The 26,977-nt window shown below is 37.2% G+C and overlaps 1 protein-coding gene across 11 annotated transcripts; it reads right to left on the bottom strand.

Annotated features, from left to right (window-relative positions):
* Positions 1 to 26,741, bottom strand: LOC125674793 (microtubule-associated protein futsch-like). 11 transcript variants are annotated; one of them, XM_048912081.2, is made up of 17 exons: positions 26,576 to 26,741; positions 21,051 to 21,859; positions 17,492 to 17,666; positions 16,458 to 16,484; positions 12,351 to 13,558; positions 10,548 to 10,751; positions 10,007 to 10,193; positions 9,390 to 9,565; positions 8,808 to 9,138; positions 7,882 to 8,634; positions 7,154 to 7,345; positions 5,453 to 5,584; positions 4,721 to 4,987; positions 3,183 to 3,360; positions 1,909 to 2,093; positions 1,771 to 1,816; positions 1 to 1,022 (listed from the first exon to the last, which is right to left on the bottom strand). In XM_048912081.2, exons 1-17 carry the CDS (start codon positions 26,646 to 26,648, stop codon positions 962 to 964), a joined length of 5,004 nt encoding a protein of 1,667 aa, XP_048768038.2. In that variant the 5' UTR covers positions 26,649 to 26,741; the 3' UTR covers positions 1 to 961. The 11 variants fall into 11 exon arrangements, with proteins under 11 accessions (XP_048768038.2, XP_048768035.2, XP_056013757.1 ...); XM_048912078.2 differs by having other exon boundaries at positions 7,100 to 7,345; XM_056157782.1 differs by lacking the exon at positions 26,576 to 26,741 and adding an exon at positions 22,997 to 23,578.
* Between the last annotated feature and the right edge of the window lie 236 nt (positions 26,742 to 26,977).

Below are 26,977 nucleotides of genomic sequence, written 5' to 3' on the forward strand. Positions count from 1 at the left end.
AACATTTTGTAGATTTATTCAAAACAGGTTGTATTAAATCATTAGGTCTACAAAAATAATTAATATATATATATATATATATGGACGGACAATACTGATTTACCATGTGCACAATTCCTTAAACTCTATATTATCGCAATATCACAGCTCTTATATACCTACAAAAAGCACTTTGATACACACTAAAACAGTACATCTTTTTGAAAACTAATTTAACTGGACGGAAGCAGTATCATTAATGTAACTATGTTAATGAGCACATGAAATGGATTGAATGGAATATTAATAATTTGAAAGAGCAATGAGCTTGATCCCTTGTTTTTGTGCATGTGCACTCAGTAACATTAATAAAACTTATTTTTACCGTTTTAAAACTGTACAACAAAAAAATAACAATTGCCACGGAAACAAACTACACAGACATACAGATTCTGCAGAAGGACTCTGCAGAGTGAGACAATAGGATCCTCCATTATTTCTTTGTTTCATACCAGAAGAAAATTTAATTACTTTAAAATACAAGTAAAATCCACAAAAAAATTACATCACAGCTTGAATGGAACATACTAAAGAAAGAAAACATGTACGTATATGGTTTCAAAATTCTCTTTAAAAAAAAAAACAAATTAAAATGGTAATAAATATATAAATGTTAAAACATATCTACAAACAACAAAAACTTAATGACAATTTTATATAAATATTTTATAAGATGTAAATCGAAAATATGGCAATGATTCAAAAATAAAATAATTTAAAGTATGGCAATGATGAATAATTAAATTAAAACAAAACTCTTTATTACATTCTCAACATCTGCATCAGTATCTTTTGTTAAGAACACACATTCAATAGCAAGAGCTTTACTTTAAAGCTAACATACATCAAAATAACTTCATAATGACTTTAGCTTTAGACGGATCTCTGCAAAGGGAAGGAAATCTCATACAAACAGTAGAGTTCATCTGCTCCAGGCCATCACTACTTTGTTGAAAGCTACAAACACTCCCTTATTTGGTTTACTGTAAAATAAAAATGAAAAAAAAACATTTAATCTTTCCATGCATCGAAGATTGGAGGCATGCTGTTTTGGGTGTGTCTGTCTGTCTGCAACATTAACCTTAATGGTAAACTCTTGGAACTATAATATTGACTTTACACTTGATATCTAAAAGGTTATGGGCATATATATATATATGTGTGTGTGTGTGTGTGTGTGTATATATAATAGAGAGAGAGAGAGAGAACACAAGTTCCAAAAACACCAGATACCTAAAAGTGTTGGATACACAAAGTAGATGCAACGTTAGATATAAAATTTATATAAAACATTGAAATGGCCAACGACACAAACAATTGTAAAATTTTCGTAATTAGGAGGATAATTACGTTACCCATTATTTCTTCACACTTTGTGAATCAGCCCATGGGATGAATAGGATTTGTCCTCATTCATACCTTAGAAAACTTATTGATTAGCAAGTCAAAAACAATAAACATGTAATCTGCAGAGTATATACATGTATGTTTGCAGATTTAGTGCTAGACTTTTTTGTACATATTTTACTTATGTAAAACTTTCCCGCTTGTCCTGAGGAAGTGTCAGGTCATCCCAAACATTTTGCAATTTTATTGTTTGTGTTGTTGGTCATTTTAGTGATATATATACATAGATAGAGAGTAGAGAGACAGAGAAAGAGAGAGAGAGGAAAGAGAAAAAGAGAGAGGGGGGTAGTGGTAAAGGTTTAAACGACACAAAGAAATCCATACCATCTAAAATATCTCATCCCTTCAAATTTTCCATCATGCTTTCCATCTGAAAGCAAAATCAGAATATGTTACAATAAAGTTCTAAATATAAGAGTCACAAAGCAGGCTTTGACTGCACTTCTAGTGTATCATGCTTACCTTCTCTGTCCAACTCCACCCCTAGGTATGCATCACTGCGACCTGGTAAATGGCCCACGAACTTCACGGTTCCCTGACTAAGTTTTCCACCTGCCCTTGAGAATTTTACAACATCCTCCAGATTTATGTCACCTGGGGATCGGGGAGAAAATGGCTTCAACCCGGTTGTCAGTGATGCAAGAGAACTGAGAAAATGAATTAAAGAAATTAACATAATTAATTGATTAATTTCATAATTAACAAAACTTAACAAACATCCATAGATATTGTACTTCTCAATGTTAAACATTAAATTTGATTAAGATTTTGGAAATATAAAAATTATGACAATGAATTTCAATATACACTCTGCTCTGTATATATTGAAATTCAGGGGACAGGCCAGAATTGTTCATCAAATCCAAAGTTTAATATAACCAATGTTAAACTATACAGATAATGTTACTGGGGATTTATTTTTACTTCAATATAACAGATCGCTCAATATAAGTGATTTCAATATAACAGATAGTTCAATATAAGTGACTTCAATATAACAGATATTTCAGTATGAGCGACTTCAATATAACAGATAGTTCAGTATAAGCGACTTCAATATAAGTGGAGTAGACTGTGTAGCTAAAAGAAGAGCTATCTTCACAAAAATAAAACCTTTCCAAACAAAACTCATAAGCAGAATTGCAGAACAAGTCTATAGTGAAACTTCAATACATACACGTGTAAGTTTGTGACACCTTAACGCTCTTACACTACATAATAATCTTAAGTATAAAAATAACTATTCAATACTTTGTGATGGTGCATATGAACAAAGATTGACCTATAGGGCTCACGCCGGGCGGGTGTGAGTGGTCAACAGGGGATGCTTACTCCTCCTAGACACCTGATCCCACCTCTGGTATATCAAAGGATCTGTGTTTACCCAACTCTCTATTTTGTATTTTTATAGGAGCTATGAGATTGATCACTGTTCATTATCTTTACCTTTCACCTAACTCTGGCCTCTCATACTTTGTATCAATATTGACCCTGTTGATGTTTTAACACTGACCCTGTTGATGTTTTAACACTGATCCTGTCAATGTTTTAACACTGACCCTGTTGATGTTTTAACACTGACCCGTTTTAACACTGACCCTGTTGATGTTTTAACACTGACCCTGTTGATGTTTTAACACTGATCCTGTCAATGTTTTAACACTGACCCTGTTGATGTTTTAACACTGACCCTGTTGATGTTTTAACACTGATTCTGTTGATGTTTTAATACTGACCCTGTTGATGCCGCTAGCATGTTCCTGTTGTGTTGAGTAGTTAGGACGCCGGGGGTGATTGTTCTGAGGTTTGCGGTAGGGGGTGCAGGATTTCTCTTGTTCACGGTACGATCGATGGGTTGGGTCATTAAAATCATGGACCTTTCCGTACCCATGGAGAGGGAACTCCTCAATAATTCTGAAAAAATAAATGGATTTCAGTCACAAAGTAGACTTATACTTGCAAGTTCACAGAAGTGCATTCTCAACATCACAATGTATCCTCAATACTGATATAGAAACTGGCATTATATCAAGAACTGTAACATGTACTGTAATCATGCAGGTTCTTTAGTCCTTCTACGCATAATTATCTTTTAGAGAAACATCCAATGTATTTACAATGGGATTTTTAAAGAAAGCATGTCTCTGTCAAAACTGCTAACCTGCCATTTCACAATTCAGCGTTTTGAAAAGCTGCCAGAACGTGTGTGTTATTTGATATTCCAAACCCACACTATAACCTATTGAATAAAGTCTACAAGCTCTCAAGTGTTGTAAAAACAATACATGTAATTTCTATCCTTAAAAATCTAGCCATAACTCCCAAATAGAACGTCTACACCCAATGTTCAGTTTCCTGATTAAACCCTGTCCCTCTGTAGTAAGCTGTCATGTCACACATAGGCGATCTATAAGAACCTCGATATTGATTTTTTTTTTATCATTTAAATGTACGATCACTTTAATACTTAAAAAACGCAATATATCAGTTGAGGGATTAAAGGTACAATTCAAAATATTCCTAATGTGTGTTTCTGCTTGCTTAGTACAAAACCCTTCATTCATATTGTTTACCTAGCATGGCCTTTAACCACACCTGATGCGAGGTTTTATGTATGTTTCATTCATTTCACTAGAAGTCCCCAGAAGAATTACGTAAAACTTTAAACTTATGACCAACTCCTCATGCATTCTCTTGGTGCAACAAGATTAAATGTTTTTAATATTTTTTGTTTATGTCCTGACATGCATGCTTTTATTTTCATACACAATTTATTAGGATTAAGGTCAACATCATGTCGTGAAAACATTTGTTATCTCTACACTAACATTATTAAAGATTAATTACTCGCTGTAGAGATAAGAAAACTTAAGTCATACTTAAAGCTTATGATACACTGATAATAATAAGGAGCGCAATCCAAGAAATTAAGGAGCGCAATTAATGAAAACAAAAGTGCTTAATTTTAATCTGGACCTTAGAAAATGTTGATCACTACGTGTGTAAGGGGGTGCAACCTACATGTTTATTGTAATATTTCATGTTGTATTCCATAATCTTGTTTCTAGAATGCTGATTTAAGTAATATGAGGAAAGTTACGATCTGGAATTTATTCTGTGTTTCTATAACCACCATTTAGGATGTTACATGTTTTGTAGATGTAAGTGCAATTGTAAGCAGACAACAAGTACAATTGTAAGCAGACAACAAGTACAATTGTAAGCAGACAACAAGTACAATTGATAAAGCACAGTGTGAGTTAGTATATATTACCCCTTCCATCTGCAGATTTGGATCTAGGATGTTTAGAATAAGGTTTCTCCATTTCCTCATCCGACACTGACCCCTCTGACCCCAGAGAGTCCCGTCGCCTGCGGTAACCGTACTGGTGACTGCCGGACCGTCGGTGAATGGGCTCGGGGCTGATGGGGGAGAGCCGTGACGATACCTCCTGGAATTTGGTGTTGACCAAGATGTCTGTCCCAGTGTCACTTTCCTCCCCGTCCTGGTTTAGACCCGACTTCCTCATTACATCATAACCTGTTCATAGAGGTGGCATTAGGAACAGAAGCAATTTGTGATATCAACGAAATCATTCAACTGGCACTGTAATGTCATTCACTGTCATGTCAACAAAAATTTTAGCATAGTGTGACGTCATTTGTAAACTATCACCCAAATTTCAAAGTTTTTCTTCAGAAAATAAGAGTGTACAATGTAAATATATGTACCAGTATAATATAGATTGTAAATAAATGAGCAGATGGATTAAATCTGATGTCACTGCTGATCTAGTTTTAACAATTGTTGCATGAGTGCAATGAATACTGTTTCTCTGTTTCTAAACTTTAACTACATGCTTAAGAAAAGCCAGATGTGTAACTGCTCTCAAAGAGAAAACTACATCATTCAGCATATCATCTACAATAGCAAGAATGATATCAATTTTTCTGACAGAGCCTAAATGAAACTGGAGAAAATTCTTATATGTGAGAAGTTTTCTACCTTTGTCTTGGTGGCTTGGCTGAAAGATGGACAGTGCAGGGTTGCTGGGTTTGTGGTAAGAGCCAGTCAGGTAGTCGGTTTTGTTGCTGCGTTCAGACAGGGACGAGGTCGGGTGAAGGGGGAGGGGTTCCTCTGAGAAGTGGCAAAGACAACAGAGATATGAATCAATGTTAAATTACAGATACATGTAGCATTTTTACCAATATTTTAAAATGCACATGATAAGCTGATTACATAAGTTTGCATAAAGCATATTTCAGACAAATAACAATTGAAAGGAAAGAAAAAGCATATGCATGGTACAATATACATTTTTGCTGTAAAGCTCGACAACAGATTCCACTTTAATTCTTATTTAAAAGCTTATTGAGAACAAGATGCATGAAATAATTGCATTCAATAGAAAATCAATAAAATCATGTTTAATAAAAGCATATTTCTGTCACATAAATTTCATATTACAATGTGATGTTAAAATTGTGCCAGATTGATTTACATTGAAGTGTATTAATATAGCGAGTTAACATGGTGATCCCTACACAAAAACACTCCTGAATATATCAAATTGAATGCCAAGTCTGCAACAAATCATACATATTCAAAACTAAAATATATTACATCAATTTTAAAATGTTTCATCCCTAAAACAAGCAGGGAAATATTTTCAGCAAAGGAAGTTGCATCAGAAACAGCAGATTCTACCAAAATAAATCTTACAAAATTAAAGGTGTGAAACTCAAATCGCATAATACACTGAAAAGTCTCCTTGTACCAAGCCACACTAACCTACACTCCCTTAATACTTGGCACAAATGTAACACACTCTTAACAAGGTTAAACAAACCTCCAATCACCAGTTAACCATTGTATTCATGGATTTAAAAGAAAACCTTTAAGGATTGATATAGGTTTAACTCATTTTAAAAGACCTTAGCCGTGTTAATACTACCAATAAATTCCAAATGCAATGTTTAGTTCAAATTCAGATGGAAAATGTTATAGTACATACATATGTAATTGGTATTAATGTACATTGGAGGATTAGACAGGAGGGCATGACCTCCTTATTTCATATAGTGGTTGGGTTTTTAAAAAAAACAATAATTGCGTCATTTAGCCTGTAATAATCCTCAAATATTGAGGATATTTACCCGGGAAACCTTTTGTTTTCTAATGGGTTTTTTTTTTCATCTTTAGAGATTTTTTCCTTATTATCAATAAATTTGACATAATTTAACGTATTTGACACCTCACAATGGGTATAGTACATCATCTAAATCCTTAAGAAATGAAATATTTCAGTCCTTTGGTAAAATAGAAAGACTATTAGAATTAGAACTTTTTAAGCAGTTTGAATTACATATATTTGCCGTTAGTATTCCCGAAAAGATATTAAGTACTTTTTAGTTTTTATCAAATTGTTTCGAAAGTTTAATAATTTTTATCAAGGAGGTAGAGACAAAGCAACAAGTAGTCAGTGCAAATTAGAGCCATCCAACAAAAGTCTATAGTGAAAAGGAAGGAACAACTCTGGTTAATACAAACAGACCACATGCACACAACATATCCTCCAGAAGTGTGGGGTTAGACAACCACCTTGGGGCAGTGCCACATCACTTCCAGTTCTACAGTATTTTAGAAGGTTACCTCGTTGACTACCATGGCCAAAGTGGTGACCGCAATAAGAGCATGCAAACCTACCATCCCAGTCATATCTAGGTCGAGGGGTGTGGTCATAGTGAAAATTGGTGCGCTGATAGGACGATGTTGATGGAAGATCCATGTATCCAGGAGAGGGCGACCGCCGCCGTGACAACCCAGGGTCAGGCGTTCTGGAGCGCCCTCTATAGGGATAGTGCGCATGCCTAAGATCTGCTTCTGATCGTGACCATTCTATAATCAGTCATGCGTGAAGGAAGAAAAAGTAGTCAGTACACAAAAGCCAGGGTGTTCATTATGAGTGTTGTTACATTTAGGGTCTTCAAAGAAAAAGAAAACTTTCTGCTTTCTGTGAAAATGGTGTCAGTGAAACATTACACAGCTCAAAACAAGACAAAGCTGATATTAATTTTCAGAGAGTGATCTATTGCAGTTCTGTTAATTACTTCTGATATAAAGAATTCCATTTTTCCAAGAAGTTGTTATTCCTGTAATAAATATTTCCATGATGTACAGCGGAGTTCTATTATAATGTTGAATACCGTGAGATACTTCAATCTACCTGTATCTAAAACTATATCTATATCTGAAGCCTATATCTATCACATATAATCTAGAAAGCTTTCTCTTAAAAGTCATTTCACTCTCAATATAAATGTTAAATCAGCTATTTCATGCATGTAAATTACATGTCATTTTCAGAACAAAGGCATGCTCAAATTTTCTATCCAGCTGGATGACATTGCTACCACATTCAGGTCCAAACCTACCTCGATTTTTCTCTGTGACTTTTGCATTGGACTTGTAGTCCTGTTGGTATGCATTCCTCTCCTGCTCTAAATATGATGGTTCTGTGTTGTAAAGAGGTTTGGAAAGCTCCGTACACGATTTACTTGTAGTAGTCTCATTCCGTAGCCGTCTTTCTCTGTCATACTTATGCCACTCTGTATCTATGGCAACCGTGTTGTATGATGCCAAATCTGGTGTCCTTGACCTTTCCCTGGTTAATTGGTTATACTCTGTTTCAGTTTGTCTAGACACACCATGACGAGGTAGTGTGGCTGATAGTGGTTCACGGTCCTCTATACCCCCATCAGGGCCCATTCTATAGCTCTCCGATCTTGACATGTCCTCATTCTCATACTTCCGTCTGTCCGTGTGTCTGTCCAGACTGCTACTAAGCCTAGAAAAGCGATCAAATCTAGGCTTCGAATCCTCTCCATCTGCAATTTTTCTAAAATTAGCATCTGCCCTTTCTAAACTACTCCTAAGCCTAGTTTCCGCTTTTTGAATACTCCGGCCGAAGTAGCTGTCCTCTTTGGTATCACTGTCTTTAATATCACTGTTTCTGTCTGCGGGTGGTCTGTATTTACCGCGGATCTCTCCCTCCGTTCGGCTGTATTTATGGTCTGTCTGTCGGTGTATGCTACTGAGCAGTCGTGCATCTTCTTGTTCTAATGACATCCTGCTTGGGACTGTCCTCTCTTTGGAAATCCTCTCTGATCCTAGTTCTACTGACTTCTCTAAAATAAAATAAATAAATAGATGTCATCTTACATTTGTTATTATCAATGAAAGACAAGTGAAGAAATTCTTGATCTGTAGTATGAACATTGCAATTAAAGACACACCATAAGCCTACTGGTGAATGAGGAACATTTTACTATTTTACAAAACATTTACAGGTAATTCTCACCTAGACTGAATCCCCTGGCATGTAGAGGTGTCCTGACCTCTCGTGGTGACATGGTTCTGATATCTCGTGGCGACATGGTCCTCGCATCTCGCGGCGACATGGTCCTTGTGTCTCGTGGCGACATTCTCACGTCACGTGGTGGTAGCGTTCTCAGTCCCTCTTGTTTAAGTTTCATTAGTTCATCTCTGACCTGCATACTTTCCTCGTGGAGTTTATAATTTCTCTCTCTCAGTGCTCTGTTGTCTTCTCTCAGCTGTTGAATCTCGATCTGAATTCTGTGATCCGAATCTGTGCTGGAACCACCATATCCTTTTTCATACATTTTGGATATCTACAATATGTGATCTCTTGTTGAAATAAATTCATTTAGCATACCATTACTTATGCCATGTACTGATAACTATTGATTGATAATTATCATCAATATTCTGTGTTTTGAATTTAAACAAACCTGCAGTAAACATGAAGTTCAGAATGTCTTTCATCTTTAAATGAATTAATTATTAGTCCTCTTTATGGTGCCTAATAGAAGGGAATTCAGAATTAAGCTACCAGCTGACTAATTCTATTCCAAATCAATACCTGATCATGAAGTCTCTGGTTTTCCTCCTGCAGATCTAGATTTTGTGACCCCTGACCCAGCCTCAGGGTTTCTTTGGCCCGCTGTAGTTCCTCCACTTTCCTCTCTGTGCTGGAGAGCTCGGCAACAGCTGTTTCATTGGCTTCCTGTAAATCTTGGACTTGACTCTCCAAGTCAGCTGGAACAGGAACAAATGGTTTCATCAGCAAGCTTGGATCAAGAGCATCAACATTACATTGAGGCAAAGATTTAAGTAAGTTAATATCAAATAATGAAATGGAATGCATGTAATATTAAACCAGGGCATAAAATGTTGGATTCCATATCCAGAATTAAAAGCAAATACCATGATGAATAGCTTTTTTAACCGCCAATCTAACCAATTCCAATATTGGTGTTTCTATGTGAACTCAGGCAAACGCCCCCTTTTCTTTCATCATCTGTTAATTTGCAACTTTTGGGGAGTTTCGCATACTCTTTGACTTTTGTATCTATTATCCTTTACAGGGAAAACAAGATTGAGTTGTTGGAATTTCAGCTGATGCCTGGCGACATATCTTATTCACCACATTCTCCTCTTAGTGTTTGGGCTGCTGGGATTTTTCGGCATTGAACGTACCTATTTTCCTCTGCAGGGCATATGGGTTGTTGGGGTTGTAGCTGATCCCCTGTGACATCTCGCTGGTCTCCCCATCCGGTCGACCATTCCTTCCGATCCTCAGCTCCTCCATCTGGTCCCTTAATTTGACAATCTCACCAGCCATGATTTCCTTCTCACTCAGGACCTGGTTGTACCGCCTCTCCAACTAAAACGACAACAAAATTATAAAAACGACCTATTTCAGACTACAGAGGGTCACATTTTTGTGTTTTAGTCTCGATTTCAGCATTAAGAAATTGTCTGCCATTTTTTGTGTTTACATTCTGTTGGAGATAGCAGGTGGAACTGAGAAGTAAATAACATTGAACAATAAAAATAAGACACCCATAGTTAATAGAACTCAAATTATCTTTTCTTCTTGCAAACATCTCTTGTAAGAAAACTATGAAATATTAGACAAAAATTTTCTTTGTTGCACTCTAACAAAATCAACTGTCCCCATACATATGCACACACATACACAAGGTAATGAGAAACTAGACTGAATATTTTCATTCACCTCCTGAACATTGCTGTAAGCTGGAGAAGTCCGCTGTTCCCTCATTCTGGCAGAATCCAACTCCTCAGTCAGCTGTTGGTTTAACGTTTTCAACTGCTTCAGCTGATTGGTGAGGTCGTGAACTTCAGCCTCTCGACTACCTAGCAATTTCCTCAGGTTTCTAACGCTGTCCTCAAGGTCGTTAATTCTCTGTGTCTGTGCATCCTAATTATCATAGAAAAATAAATCCAGTACACTAAAGGAAATATAAAAACTTAACAACTATAAACTGTCTTGTAATGTTTCACTTAACTCAGAACATGTAGCCAATCACGATCATTAAGAAGATTTAGACACTATAGCTGTTATAACAGGAGATGATGATGCCCTGTCACAAACAGTAAACGTATCTCAGTAATTACCTCCATTCACAGACACCTGCTCATCAGTTAAAAATCCATACCTTACTCATCCATATCACAGGACAGAAAGTAATGGGTATTAACTAATCGATGAACTCTTCAAAACTCCATAACAGTATATATATATATCTGAGATTTACCAGAAGGTGAATCCGATGCATGCAAGCTAATCTCCAATAATCAAACACTAGTAAAATTTAACAGTGAAATTGTAACTGGATATTCAAGGGCATGTTGAGACAAAAACTATACTATGCTCCGAAGTGTGACATCGATCCTTTGAAAAAAAAGCATTTAACCTTTTTCATAATTAATGACACAAACAAGCTTTGTTAACAGAATGCTTTTGAAATAATGATATCAGCCAACCAATGTGCTAATCTATATCCCAATGTATAGAGACAGCTCGCACAATGTAGTAGGTGTTTACTCTTGTATTGAAAAAACCCCATTTTAAACCTATAAAGAAAGCTTTTCACCATGACCAACAAAAATCAAATATTTCATATTTTTTCACATGGTATATATGTATTTAGGTTTCAGTTTAAGAAACAGCAAATAAACATGAAATGCTTCTTTACCCACACTTAGCTTACAGGCAACTTGATAGAACAGGTTTTCATTAATTCTACGTATCCTGAATACAGGCAGAGGTGTGTTGACCAAGTTTTAATGCTGAGCAGAGATGTACCGGTATCTGGTCTGACAAAATGTCCCGATAAAACACTCCAGATAAAAACATGACAGCACTGTTCATTTGAGCATTGGCCACTTCATATCGGAAAATCACAGCATGAATCCAAAGTTTTCAAAACTTATTGCTGTTTGCTAAATGAGCAGTCACAAATTCTGTATTTCAGCAAGACATATTAAGATTTTTTGCAACTGAACAGAATATCTTCCTAAACGACTTACATGTTTAGATAAGCGCAAGGAACTTCTGGGTACATGTGTTTTGAATTGATAACCAACATTCTTTCACATATTTGTCTGTGCAAAGAACCAGACTGAGATATCTTAACCCATGAATCCTGAATCTCCAGTCAAGTGCCCTACCAATTAAGCTATTCTCAGGTCACCAGTGATCAAACTGATTCAGGGACCCAAGGTCTGAATTTTTGGTATATCTATTGCATTTTCACCCTTCCTGTCAAATCTGCAGTTCTGAAGCAGACACTATTAAACACAATGGCTTAAGGAGGTACTCTACATCATCATAATGGCTGACTTCCTTTTAAAACATGGATGAAAATATAGATAACATCAATATTTGTCTATTCATTTCAAATATCATCGCCTAGCTGAGTAACTCAATAGGTTAGGAGGTTATACATATCAAATTTCCCTGGTGTAGCATACATCCTTAATAAATCAAATTTGTAAAATGTTTATCTCGACTCACCTCAGTATACCCATTTTCCAGTGCACCTGGTGTCAGTGTTCGATCGCTGGCTCGAGATGAGACATTGGACCTGTTAGCCCCTGGGTTAGCTCCCCTGAGGGCCGGCGATGTCTCCCCGGGAACTCGGATGTGATTGTCTGGCGTCATGCTCCTTCTCTCCGTTAGAAGTCTCTGTTGCGTGGTAATGACTGGCAGACTGGATGAGCTGTGAGGTCGCTCGGGCGTTTTAATGCTGGGTGAGGGAATCACTGGGGTCCTCATTGATCCAGATCTCTCTGACCCATGCACTGATCCGTGATGACTTCCACCCTTCTCAAAGTACTGGTTGAGTTCCTGCTCACTTGTGAGACTCTCTGGTCTACTCCCATCAGATGCTATTGACCCTGCGGAGTATAATTTCTCCCCGCTAGTCTGCAGGATATCACTGATCAGCTGAGGGGTGTTCCTTGATGAGGAATGGTTAGACATCGGCTGTGGGGTATGTCTGGCAGATCCTTGTTCTGACCTGTTGACGGGAGTAGACTGCCCTAGCACATCATCTATAAAGCCTGCTGTTGGGGTCTGTCTGTTGGAACCTTGTAATGAACCCTCTACAGACCTCTGAGAAGACTCCCTAACAGGGGTCTGTCTTAGGGAACCTGGTGAGGAGTGATACGGTGATCCCAGTGGAGACTTAGTGTCTTGTGTTGCTATCACATCCTCCACAACTACATGAACTGAGCCATTAAGTGAATTCTCCCCTGACCTCAGAGGAGATTTCCAACCCTCACTTCGATACAGTTCAGCACTGTTTGTAGCACTATTGACTTCACGAATAATTTCCTCTACAGTTTTTTGTGTGCTAGGATGTGTCACTGAACCAGAACTTTTCACTGATGATCTCGAATGTGGCCTTTCTACCACATCATCCACAAATCCATTTTCTCTACCGTCATGGAACGGTTCTGATGCAACATCACCAATCGGTGTCCTGCGTCCGGCAGAGCTGCGTGCATTTGATTCATCATCTTTGGATTCCTGGGAAATCTGTTTCTTTACCAGATTCTCAAACTTGCTGGAGAGATTGAGAGGCGATTCTTGACTGCGTTCCATTGTCTCCTGTTCGCTGTTAATTTCCTGGTAAGTGTCCCCTGTCTGCTCCTGACATATGTCCCTCACCTCATCTTCCTCGGGGATCAAACTTTTGCTTACTTCATCTTCAGAAAGGTCTGTAATTATGAATGCAACAATTTAAGACAATCATACTGCTATACATGTACAAATGTACGTGTGAATCATTTCCCGATAACAATATCTACTGAAAGAAAGAAATCGGGCCTTAACACACACACATCAAAATTACTGTTCGAATTCCTATTACCCACTATGTAGGTAATACCTGTTTCTAATGTAACAATTTTGTCCACTAAAGCTAAGGAGTCAGCAACGATCGATTACTACAGAGAGACTGCTTCTACGACAGTGTTAAGACAATAAAAAACTGGAGCAGAGTTCCCAAAGAACAATAATCCACCTCAAACACTTTAAATCAAACTGATAATGCAGATAATGGATATTTTTTCACAATACGGGCCGCTGAATTCTATACATGTTGGGACACACACACTAAAATTCTTAATGTGCCTGACAGCAGTGTATACAATTTCAAAAGACTCAACACTGATAAATTAAACAGATTTATTAAGGGCTTGTCAATTCCTAAATCACTTTTCCTTTTGTGCTACAGTTCAGTGAGAACTTAACTAAACAGACTACAAGCATGGCCGCATGTCGCTTCACACATATCATAATAGTCCGACATTACATGGGCTGAAAGACACTCTCTTTGTTAAGTATAAATGAAATTTATGACTGATTCCCCCCTATCAAGTGAACTTTAAAACATTTATGAATAACTCTTTACAGTTGATATAGAATTCAATTCTGTATACCTTCTTTTCTGATTTCAATATACATGTACATACCCACATATTGCTTTGAATTAGATGCACAAAGAGAGGATCAGACTACTTTCAAAAGACCTGATTCACAAAGTATTGCTATTGCACACACATAGAGGATAATTTAGAATGAAAATGTAAGGAGAATGAAAAATACAGGAGAGATATATTACTCGAGTTGTGGATAACCACCTCATCAAAAATGCTGATCCCATTTTCAAATACTTCGCAGTCAACTCCTTGTTTTAGCCGATAACAAACAAAAGCTTCAGGTGATAGCCCAGGCAGAACTTTAACACTCAGGTACCCCAAAGTTTATCTAAATATTTAGTAGATATGGTCACCAAGGCAGTGTTGTATGCAGTGCTGTAGGCTGCTAAGATGAATAAGATTGGATGGAATCACTATATGTGCAAGGCTATCAGGATAATAAGATAAACACTGTCAAAGATTAACGCCATGCTTGTTTGGGGTTAATTAACACAATTAACCATAATTAGTATCTAGAAATCACATGGTGTGTCAGTTTCAGGGGCTGGTCAATGGCACCAAATGTAACAGGAAAGGAGAAAATTTTAATGCAACACACCTGCAGACCGGGATTCGAACCCCTGAATCTCTATAATGTCAGGTGCTCTACCAGGCAACTGAACTATCCACATGGCCACTGACGATCAAACCTGGCTGACCACTACACATATATCCCATTGCAGTAAGAATTGAATTTAAACTGACTAATATACAATATCTCTACATTAAAGTGTGTTGCAACATTTGGATACACATACACATTCACACTATAAGTATAATAAAGTCAATATGTGAACTTAATAATTATCCTAATTTATTTTACAAAACATTCTTTGTGTACAATTCTTCAAGTATACAGAAAACATCCAATATTCACAGCTAAATGATCAAAAACTGTATGATGGCACTTTAAGAGCAAGGCAATGTCTATTTAATGTGTAGTACATAAATGTGTATTAATTTTAACCTTCAACCTTATAGTACACCTACCCCACAATGTCAGCCATGACAATCACATCTAGGTAAAGTCCAGTGTATTATGTCTCGTTATTTGTACAATATTAAAACATGCTCCAGTCCAATAGTATATAACTAATGTAAGAGTTGTTGAGACATGTTATCGGGGTCACAGCATTAAATGGGTGGGAAAAGGCCGGCATTTAAATCTGCATGATTAAAATTCACGTCATTTCTTTACAGGTGTTAATGTACGTAACAATATTTGGATTAAAGATTAAAGTGAAAGGTTACAGTCATTAATATCTTGTGTTAATTATCATGACTTTTATAGGTCATTAAACACTATTATTGCTTCAGTTTGTTATACATTTTCCTATGTTATGTCTACTTTGCAAACTAAGTGTACAAATATAAATGTATATGTATGTACTAAATATGCTTGCAAAAATCCATGCAAATTATGCCAACTGTAAACAATCTATCAAATGATCAAACAATTTGCAAAATACATATAACATTAATGAAAATCTATCAATTGAAAAAAATTAATAAAAGGCCTTCAAAGTGGGACATCCCCTCCCAATGTAGTCAATCAGTAAAAGTAATTTTGTTCTATGAAGTCCTGTCAAGTATTTAACCTTGAACTTTGACCCCAAAACCAATAGTTTTCTTCCTCTCTTGATAACAAAAATATCAAATCAATCAAAAAATGTGGTGTGTAGAGTGTCTATAAGATTTTCCTATGAAGTCTTGTAGTGACCTTAACCTTTGACCTCAAAATCAATAAGGTCCTTCCCTCTCTTGATAACAGAGCTACATGTGATGTATCAAATCAATTGAGCTAACAATTTTACTTGTGTTACCCACACACATACATATACCGGACTAGTATAGGTACATAAGAAAATTCAAACATTAAAAGAAGGTAAATTTCTCTTAATGTTTCTTCATAAACATTTTTAAGAGTATATTAATTGTTATTATGATATAAGTATCAATCAAATATATTACTTCTAAAGCTTAATCACAAAACTTAACTGCAATATTCTACTAACTTAAGATCAACCCTATCATAAAGCCACCTGACATCACACTAGGGTTATAAAGCAGACACTATAAGCACTTGACCCTACTCTTCCTCTATTACCATGGTTACCACATGCACAATCACACTCACATTTCTGATGCACTTCCTTCAAAATGGCTGCACATAAAAAGTCAGGAATTGTTTACTGTTTACACATCACAGCATGCAGGACTCTCCTACTACACATTTAATATGGATACTAAAAGGTGGATCTACACTTATAGTTCAATATTTAGTTACCTCTCAATGAAAAGACAATTTCTAAAATGTGGCAAATTTTCATTTCACTCAGTATAAAATCTGAGAATTACTACAACAATTAAATGAAAATGTAATGGAAATGCCCTGTTAATGAATGAACATACAGGCCCTAATGGGATGAACATCTAGTAGGCCCAATATGTGCCGCATCCTATCGGGGTAAATTTGAATGCCTCAATAATTAAATAACAAAGTCATGAATCAACTATAATTCAAATTCCTGTGACTGTAATTTGGTTTCAAGAGAGGTGGACTGTCAATAAATAGACTGGTTATTTCTATCAGAAAGAAAGCAATTTAATGACTTCATGCAAATGAGCCAGGCACCTAAAATGTTATCGACAAATTGCAAATAAACCCCTTAATCAAATAAACCTACATCCTCTTAGGTTCTATTCAAGTAATAGTGCATATAATTTGTCTGAAATCAGCATTACATAGGTAACACTTTTAAATGTTTGGAGTGCAGCAATGTGAACTATGACAGTGGTACTTAGTACATCTGAATGATTGTTATTTATTTATACTAGTACTCTTATAACTAATTACTTGTTAAACTGTACCCCCCCCCCTGCCCCGCCCTTAATTGGTGAACAAACATTTCTAACTATAAAGGAGAGTGATTTTTTAATCTAGGGCTTTCTTTGCAACTCGTTGGTAATTTTCAGGTGATTGTGAATGAACTTGGGCGAGCGATGTTCTCTTTGACGTAAATTTACGTCAAGAGCCTCTTCTCAAAACATGGTTCACACATGTCTGTTTACCTAAAACCTTAAAGTACCTACAACTGAAAATTTGCGGGATTCAAACAAGTACAATCAAAGTCGCACACCTCCGATAATTTCCTGTAAATAAAACTGTACCTTCTCTAACGTAGATATCGGCCTCGAACGTGTAATGTTTGATGGTGACGTCCTCTATGGGGTACGTGTTGCCGTCAATGACTAGATTACCCCTGTAAATCCCAGTGGTCACCTCAAGCTCCGGCGAGAAAAAGCATTCACTGGATTCATTCCAAGTTAATTTAATAGGTTCCTCCTAAAAAAAATAAATAAAATGATTATGTTTTCTCATTTTATAAATATTTGGAAATCATCCGTGTTTCATAGAAAATCTCATCGCTAGCCAAGGGTGACGCTCCACGGTGTTTCTCTTTTTACCGTGGAGCGTCACCCTTGGCTAGCGAAGATGGGAAAATCTTGGCTGAGATTCGGCTCCGCTAGATATTTGCACTGACGCCTTCGGTAAAACGTATCCAGCCCAGCCAAATCTCAGCCGGGATTAGCATGTAATACGGAACGTAATTTATTTTCAAATCTGCACGGATCATTGTGCACATACTCTCAAATATTTTTAATCCTTTTACTTTAATAAGATATTTTATCCCATTCTCGTCAATTCATCCAAGGCAAATCCATTCAAGATTATTTTGTTATGAAAAACGGGAGAAGGGGGGGGGGGGGGCTTCTAGGTCTGCTACTGCCCCTACATATCCGAGGTCATAGGGTTTGTTTGGAAAATTCAGCCCCTTGGACTGAAAACATCAGAAAAAGATTTCAGTAGGGGTATCATGGATAAATATTACTTGTATGGGGCAATTTTCCCCAGAAACCTATGTACCGTGCTGCGGTTGAGGGCAGATTAATTAACTTTGAGAATCTCCCTGAGGACGCTATATTAATTATTAACTTTGAGAATCCCCCTGAGGACGGTATAGTAATTATTAACTTAGAGAAGCCCCCTGAGGACGGTATAGTAATTATTAACTTTGAGACACCCCCCCCCCCCTGAGGACGGTCTCATTATTAACTTTGAGAAGCCCCCTGAGGACGCTATATTAATTATTAACTTTGAGAAGCCCCCCTGAGGACGCTATATTAATTATTAACTTTGAGAAGCCCACTGAGGACGCTAAATTAATTATTAACTTTGAGAATCCCCCTGAGGACGGTATAGTAATTATTACAGTAACATGATTAAATGATCTGTATTACCTGCGTCCAGGACAGCTAACTGTTCAGTACCGTCTCATCACGTGACGTATTAATTTTAAAAAGATATTGTTTGAGGTATGATTAATCAGGTTCATTTGTTATCTAGAACTCTGTGGAACTAGCTCTCTTGGGGGAGAATGGATTGACCAGCAGCCTAACACCCCCCCCCCCCCCCCCCCCCCCCCCCCCCCCTAGATTTGCACTCCCACACTACTTACGTTACTTACAACAAGCAAATACGAAATTTTGAATCGAACGCATTTCTCAAGTTTAAATCAATGTACATATCGTTTACGTATACCTGTACGTGTTAACTTATTTTTTTTTTTAAGATAAGAAATATTTTGTGTTAGCTGGTTAACAGAAAGAGGGATGAAATAAAACAATGTTTGTATGTTTTCGAATTAGTTGTTGTTACACATGTACAAATAGCTCACAACTGATAAACGTATATCACTTTAAAATACCCTTTCTGCTGACCATACCGGTTATACCGGTAAGCGCCTGAAGTTTACGGCTCCTATAACACGTCACCGATAAAATGTAGCCCTCTCCTATTCTGACACCCCCCCCCCACCCCCCCATCGTAAAGGACTACAATTATTGCAGCTAGTAAAATCGGTTTACGATCGTTAAATCCCAAACCTAGACAGTGGTTACATTGTAGTTAAACTCTAAATAACGATCAAAGGTTGGAAAAAAGGTTTGAATGCCAGCCACAGCCGGGCCAATACATAATTTACAATGTTTAACAATGAATGATTTAATTCCACAACACGTAATGCGATACACGGGGAACTTGTTTATTATTAAACCCTACTAGAATATATGTTTATTTAACAGAAATGAGAGGCGTTTTCGATTTAATCGAAATTAAATCCTGCATTTGTAAATGTGGTTTGATAACAGTCCCAACGGCTTAAATCATACCAAACTGCCAAAGTATGTCTATTCTGGAAAATGCACTCCTCCTTATCAACGTAATTTCCATTTCCAACTCAATGTTAAGTTTTAAACACTTGTGCTTTGGAGGGGGGGGGGGTACTACAGGAACTTGAGGTCAGAACCCTACCCCCTATAAAACTCGGGGGGGGGGGGGGGGCTATGATATTCACATGGTGTAAATATTTTTCATGTCAAAACACAAAATCATGAAAACGTCATCGATATCGGGTGTTTAGTTTGGGGGGTTTATGTATGTATATATATATGTATATTGTAAAAATAAAACCTCATTGTACAATGTAGACATAATCGCTAACTCATATAGAAGAGATTTTTTCTGAATCTTCGTATGTAATACTTTAAAAATGTATTTAGTAATATTATTTATAGTCCCAAAGTGGATATAGGGGGAAGGAAGGTGGTCCGTTTTGAAGTTTTACGACGGTGCCCATGCAGTGGCGGATCCATAATTTCAGAAGGGGGCGATGCTGCCTTGAAGCCCTGGTGGGAGCTACTGAATTCATTAAGGACAAGGTCATCTGAGGCTACTGAGTTCTGACAAAACAAGACGTATATATCTGAGTGTTTTTGGACATATTTCTATATTCTAAAAAATGGATCATATTTGTAATAATATTATTCAATATCGATTACTCAATTACTATATCTTACTCTTTTTGTAAAAAAAAAAAAGGGGGGGGGAGATCTGGTGCTGGATCCGTCACTGCCATGATACAATACTGTTACATGTACCCACTATTATGACATAACTTTGAATCTTAACCTCTCTCCCACATGTTTACTTCAAACTTGTATATTTTCTGTGACTATGCCTTTTGGGGGTCATCCATAATTGTCAACCATTTTCCAAAGTGTGCAAAAAGCACACTTTTTGAGACCCCCACCCCCCTCAAAAAGTGTAAATCAACCATTTTCAAATTCTCAACAAGAAGATCGACAATCAAGTTTATGAGCAATTTAGTTCAAACAATGCGTTCTTTAATATTGGTACCCCTATTTCTTGTTATATATGAATGATATAATGTTTTATAAATGTGCAAATCTTGTGTACATAATAGATTTTTGTTTTTATAGAAAAAAATAAAGATGTCTCTGTCTTATCTTGTCGTCTTTTTTTTTTTTTTTTTATAGGCATTACACTTTTGTAACATGACCAATACTTTTATGTTTTTATAGCCAATAGTAGATGAAATCACGATAAAATAAAACCGAACTCCGCGGATACGAAATAAATCCGGAAGAGAAAAAAGAGCGTACGGTAAAATTGTCGATTTTTTACCCCCTCCCCCCGAGCGTGCTTTTTGCACACTTTGGAAAATGGTTGACAATTATGGATGACCCCTTGATTGATATACAAAAATTAACTCATATGTACGTAAATCTCTAAATTTATCCGATTTATGTGCATTGTACACTATAAGATATGTATTGTGATTAAGCTTTTGATTGCACAGCTCCTTACCATTTTATACGAGGGGAAAAAGACGACATCTTGGGAATTTGTGCGCAAAGTTTTCGCCCATCTATAGCGGCACGTGGCCCTCTGTAACGATGACGACAGCTCTTCGTCCTCTCTGCCAGGCATCTCGTCTTCGTTGATCTCAGTACTGACGTTTTCGTCTAGCGCGTTTAAAACATCACTTTCCTCTACTTCCTCATTTTTATTCTCATCTGCTGTTTCGTCTTTTTCAACGCTCTCCTTTTGTACTACAGTCTCATTTTCTTTCACAACATTAATTTCCACAAATTCTTCCACCACTTCCTCACCATCCGATTCAGAATCACTCACTGCTGGCTTCACAACATCCTCCTCCTCGGGTTGTACGACGTCTTCCGTCCGCTTTTCGTCTTCTGTCTTACTTCCGTTGTCTTCTGTCTTACTTCCGTTGTCCTCTGTTTTACTTCCGTTGTCTTCTGTCTTACTTCCGTTGTCTTCTGTCTTACTTCCGTCGTCTTCTGTCCTACTTCCGTCGTCTTCTGTCTTACTTCCGTCGTCTTCTGTCTTACTTCCGATGTCTTCGTAGTAAGGGACAGCGTCTACAGAATCACCCTCGTCCTCAGAATCGCGTATAAACACACTACATCCGCCGAACTGAGAGTCTTCCGCAGCAGTCTCCTGGTCAGCCTCCTCAACTATCTTGTCCTTGGTAGTTTCAACGTTGTTGTTGTCCTCCGTCGGAGTTTCCGATTCCTGGGGGAGAAGGTCCTTCTCTGTTTCTCCGTTGGTTTCGATTTCAGCCTCCTCGGTTAAATTCTGTTGTGAACCCGCTCCTGTAGTAGAAAAAAGCCGATATTGCAAGGTATGCCAGATTCTACACAATCTACTGGTGAAATAAAACAACTGACGAATTCAAAAGGAATGCAAGAGTCTATAAAATGACGCAAGATCGAAGAATGGATGGGTGGAGTAGGAGAGATAGCTGAGCTTCTATCAGGGTTATATCCTTAAAATTCACGAGTCTGGCGACTTCTCTCTCTCTCTCTCTCTCTCTCTCTCTCTCCCTCTCTCTCTCTCTCTCTCTCTCTCTCTCTCTCTCTCTCTCTCCATTTTCTCTTGCCCTTATTCCCTTCCTTTACAGTGTACCCTGTTCACCCCACTACTTATTCGGTCCCTGCATGCTAAACGACTTTAAAATAAGAAATCGAAGTATGGTGTGATATGGTATGCTTTGTACTGTTTGGTGCATTATTTAGAAAAATCAGACATGAATTCGATCAATCCGTTATACCGAAATATACTTGTATGGATAATTTTATTTGCACCCCATGGCCAATCATACTAGTGTCGATCAATAATGCCAAATCTTTAAACATGCACGCATGCCAAGGTAAAATACCTCTTCTGTGATTTGTGTGATAAAAATTCTTTTCAAGTATTGGATAAAACAGATGAATACACAGTATACTAATTATATTCTTATACAATCTACTGGTAATTTAACGTGTTCAATAAGGTGGACATTTTTCTTACGATCAGTGAGTATACAGCGAGATTAAACATTGCAGGTAATCTTCAGGTATATTACTTACCTGTGCACACCTCGGCCATATTTCATTTTAACCCATGTACCTTAAATCCACACACTCTTACACCCAAGAAAAAAGAAAAAGCTACCCGCTTATGTCAGATCCACTCAAACTAATCAAATATTAACACTGTACAGCAAATGGACGGGTATAGCACGATTTATTGTCCCCGGAGACTAGGGTCCACACAGCAGACGTGCAACGGCTTGTTTCGATAAATCGGAATCTCTGATTATACGGCTTTACCTATCAACCAAAACAATACCCAGTAGCACTCAATGGAAATTGTTATACTGCTCATTCATTAAAAGTCTATAAACAAGGTGAAACAATAATTAAGCTCGCCGAATCCCAAAGAAGGGCATTTAAATCGATGGTTACCTTGTAAGGCGGCGGCCACTTGCATCAGCGACAACATTGGGAATGGACAATGCAGAGATGGAAGAAAAAAATCTGATGCCCCAGTGTCCTCACGAACTTATATTGATAGCATTAAATCTACAGATTAAAATCTCCCCGATGTCATGCACATGGAAACAGAAGATCGACTGTTGATCCAGATTGGTACCTGGGACACACAGACGCAGATTCTATTCCAGAATCCCGAGAGGTTTGTGATGCCATAAATCCACCTGAACTGCACGTAATGTTGGTCTATCCTGATAACAGTGTGCCTGAATGATGGGTACTAATCTCCCAACAATAACAGATCCCTCGATAATCGATATATATTTCAAGGTAGGTGTACCTTGACAAGGCGACGTGTACCCCAGAAATCGATCTAGATCACCAGCTCTGCACACTAAGATCAGTCCGTACTCTGACACACTCAGAATACCCGCAATTAGTTTTCCATTATTTGATCTCAATGGAAAACAAATTCTCATTTTCTTGTCCACAAAAAACGGATTTAAATGTTTTCCCCAGAATGCAAATACCTTTTTATACAGTCAGGTAATTGACAAAGGGCTTTGGCTTTGTACTGGCGGATCTTTTGAAATACCAATACAGGGTATAATTCTTTGTAAAATCCTTTACAAATATCTTATAAATCTCTAAATGGCGAGTTTGGAATCAAATATATACAGTTACATATACATATATATTGATCTTCGCAAGAATATATGCGTATCATTGGTGTTCCGAATCAAGATATTATGTAAATATATATCTCATTCATTTTCGTTAATACGAAGCCAGTTGGTGCGAGGTAAGAAAAATATTTTATATGGTGGCATCCACCTTTACAGGACGACCGGCGGATATTTATTTCGACAGAAATTTATTTGACGGCCACCAGATAATCATAACGCAGCCGCCAGTTAAAACAAGAGGCCCATGGACCACATCGCTCACCTGAGCAGCAGTTCCTGATAATAAATAAGAATGAGCAAAACCATCATTATACAAGCAACTTGTTTCAGAAAAAAAAACCCACCTTTTAAAGCTTAAAATTCTTTTATCAAACTTAATCATTATGATCTTGACAACAAAATGATTAATTACCATATGCCCTTGAAGAGGGATATGGCCATTCATATTAATAGATTTCATCCAAGGATGCTTTGGTTGAAATTGACCCAGTGGTTCTGGAGAATATCTTTATGTAAATCTTTTATCCCCTATTATAACCCCACCCTAACCCCGGGGGCCATGATCTTAACGAATCTACTCTATATCAGGAAACCTTCAATAAGATATCCACTCTTCTGACCCAGTGGTTCTTGAGAAGATGATTTTTAAAGATTTTCTTTCTATATTTGCATGCATAACTTTGATCCCCTATTGTGAATTTAACAAAGCCGATAGCATCAAGATAGCAGCCGATAGAATCAACATAGCAGCCGATAGCATCAACACAGCAGCCGATAGCATCAACACAGCAGCCGATAGCATCAACACAGCAGCCGATAGCATCAAGATAGCAGCCGATAGCATCAATATAGCAGCCGATAGCATCAAGATAGCAGCCGATAGAATCAACATAGCAGCCGATAGAATCAACACAGCAGCCGATAGCATCAACATAGCAGCCGATAGAATCAACACAGCAGCCGATAGCATCAAGATAGCAGCCGATAGCATCAACACAGCAGCCGATAGCATCAAGATAGCAGCCGATATAATCAACATAGCAGCCGATAGAATCAACATGGCTACCAATAGCATCAACATAGCAGCCGATAGCATCAAAATAGCAGCCAATAACATCAACATGACAGCCGATAGAAGTCAACATAGCTGCCGATAGCATTAAGATATCAACAGCGACATCATTTCGGGGAGGGGATCTCATTTCGGGGAGGGGTTATGTTTCAAGATGTATAAAATTATCATGTACAAGAAAAACAAACTGCCTGCCGCCAGTTTTTAAAAGTATACATAGGAAACACTCCATTACCATGGCCAATTGTTGCGATGTTGGATAAAGAAAGGGATTTTGCAAAAACATTTTTCCTGAAATTGTATGACGCCATTTATAATATTTTTTCTTCTCCAGCGATTTCATTATTCTTAAAGTAAATGTTTACTTAATTTACGCTACCATTAAATTGCTTATACCGGGTTATTCAACAAATAGCCGTTCTGTACTCTAACAATTAATTTAAAGAAAAACCAAACTGGAAAAGAAAAATCAATGTCGATAGATTTTAAAACAGCTTTGTAAATATTTCTAGATTGAATACTATTTTAGATGGGAAAGGGTATTTTCTGTTTGCGTGCTTTTTTATTAAAATTTCATGGCGGATTATTGATCGTGGAAAACGAAAGGTAATGAAAATGAAAAATGCAATGGGGTTGAAATGCGCGGATTCCAGGTGCGGATATTGTATCTCAGGACAAAGCTGAACGGCGAATCATTTCAACCAAAACTTGATTTTGTGCTATTCATTTACTTTGGTCTATTTCTGAAATAGGGGGTTTTACAATATGCAAACAGGACAGAGTGTAATGATTTAAAATTTACGTTCGATGGGTTTTCTCTTTAATGTCGCCACGTTTATTCATAATCTAATTCTATTCTTCAATTGTCCATGAAACATAAAAATGTTAGTTTCTAACAAGTCGGGCCAAACATCGACGAGAATGTGTATAATAGGTATACGAATTTACTACATGAAAGATCTCTTAAAATGCCTCAAACAGGATCGTTGCTACGTATGAAAATAAAATCTAAATCCACGACACACGAACTAACTATGGTCTGCACGTCAACCTGTAACGACAAACTGGCGTCTGTAGTAACCAGTCCCAGACTTTTTACTGCAATGCGGTATCTTGTTCCTTAATTAGGACACATTTAAATATGCATAATTGCGTTACAGTTAACAAAACATGCAGTAATTGACAGCTGTGCTTGTCATTAATCATTTACCAAAGTGGATATCAGTTAGTAATTACTGACCGCAGTACAGTCTCTCGACTATTGAAATAAAATTTCGTATATATCAGATAATATTCAGTGTTCCTGACCGCTGTACTGTCTAAATTTTGTATATCAAATACTGACTACAATACAGTCTCACTCGAATAACACTAAAATAAAATTTTGTTTATCAAATACTGACTACAATACAGTCTCACTCGAATAATACTAAAATAAAATTTTGTTTATCAAATACTGACTACAATACAGTCTCACTCGAATAATACTAAAATAAAATTTTGTTTATCAAATACTGACTACAATACAGTCTCACTCGAATAATACTAAAATAAAATGTTGTTTTATCAAATACTGACTACAATACAGTCTCACTCGCATAATACTAAAATAAAATTTTGTTTATCAAATACTGACTACAATACAGTCTCACTCGAATAATACTAAAATAAAATGTTGTATATCAAATAGACTAGTAACCACAGTAGTCTCACTTGAATACTATTGAAATGAAATGTTAAACCCGAGTTCACTAACACATTCCTTGTGTTCCACATCGACTTAAAGCTACTCACTCTCTGTGCTCCAGTTATGATACACTTTACGGGCCAAAGTGAACAGCAACAGTTCAATGTGGTAAAAGTCCATGCATGGCGACAGAATGAGACACACACACCCGCCCTGTCGATACCTTTACTATAATACCTAAAGTAACTATCTACTTAACTTACCTGTGTCAAAACTCGGGCTTTGCGACTAATGGTTCGTTTATGTATTAATGAAGTCAACCTTTTGCCAAAAAGATCAAACACTAAACGTTAGCACGCTCTGACAAGTCACACTCACGTGTCGCCGTGTCAATTCCACGGGGGGATCTCTGATACTAAGTACAGAAAGGGAGGGACACGATAGGGGTTACCGCGGACCAACAACACTTGACTTCGAGGGATCAGATGACAGAAAGTAATCAATCAATT

Source organism: Ostrea edulis, chromosome 3 (assembly GCF_947568905.1).
Source record: "Ostrea edulis chromosome 3, xbOstEdul1.1, whole genome shotgun sequence".
In the NCBI taxonomy this organism is placed as follows: Eukaryota; Metazoa; Mollusca; class Bivalvia; order Ostreida; family Ostreidae; genus Ostrea; species Ostrea edulis.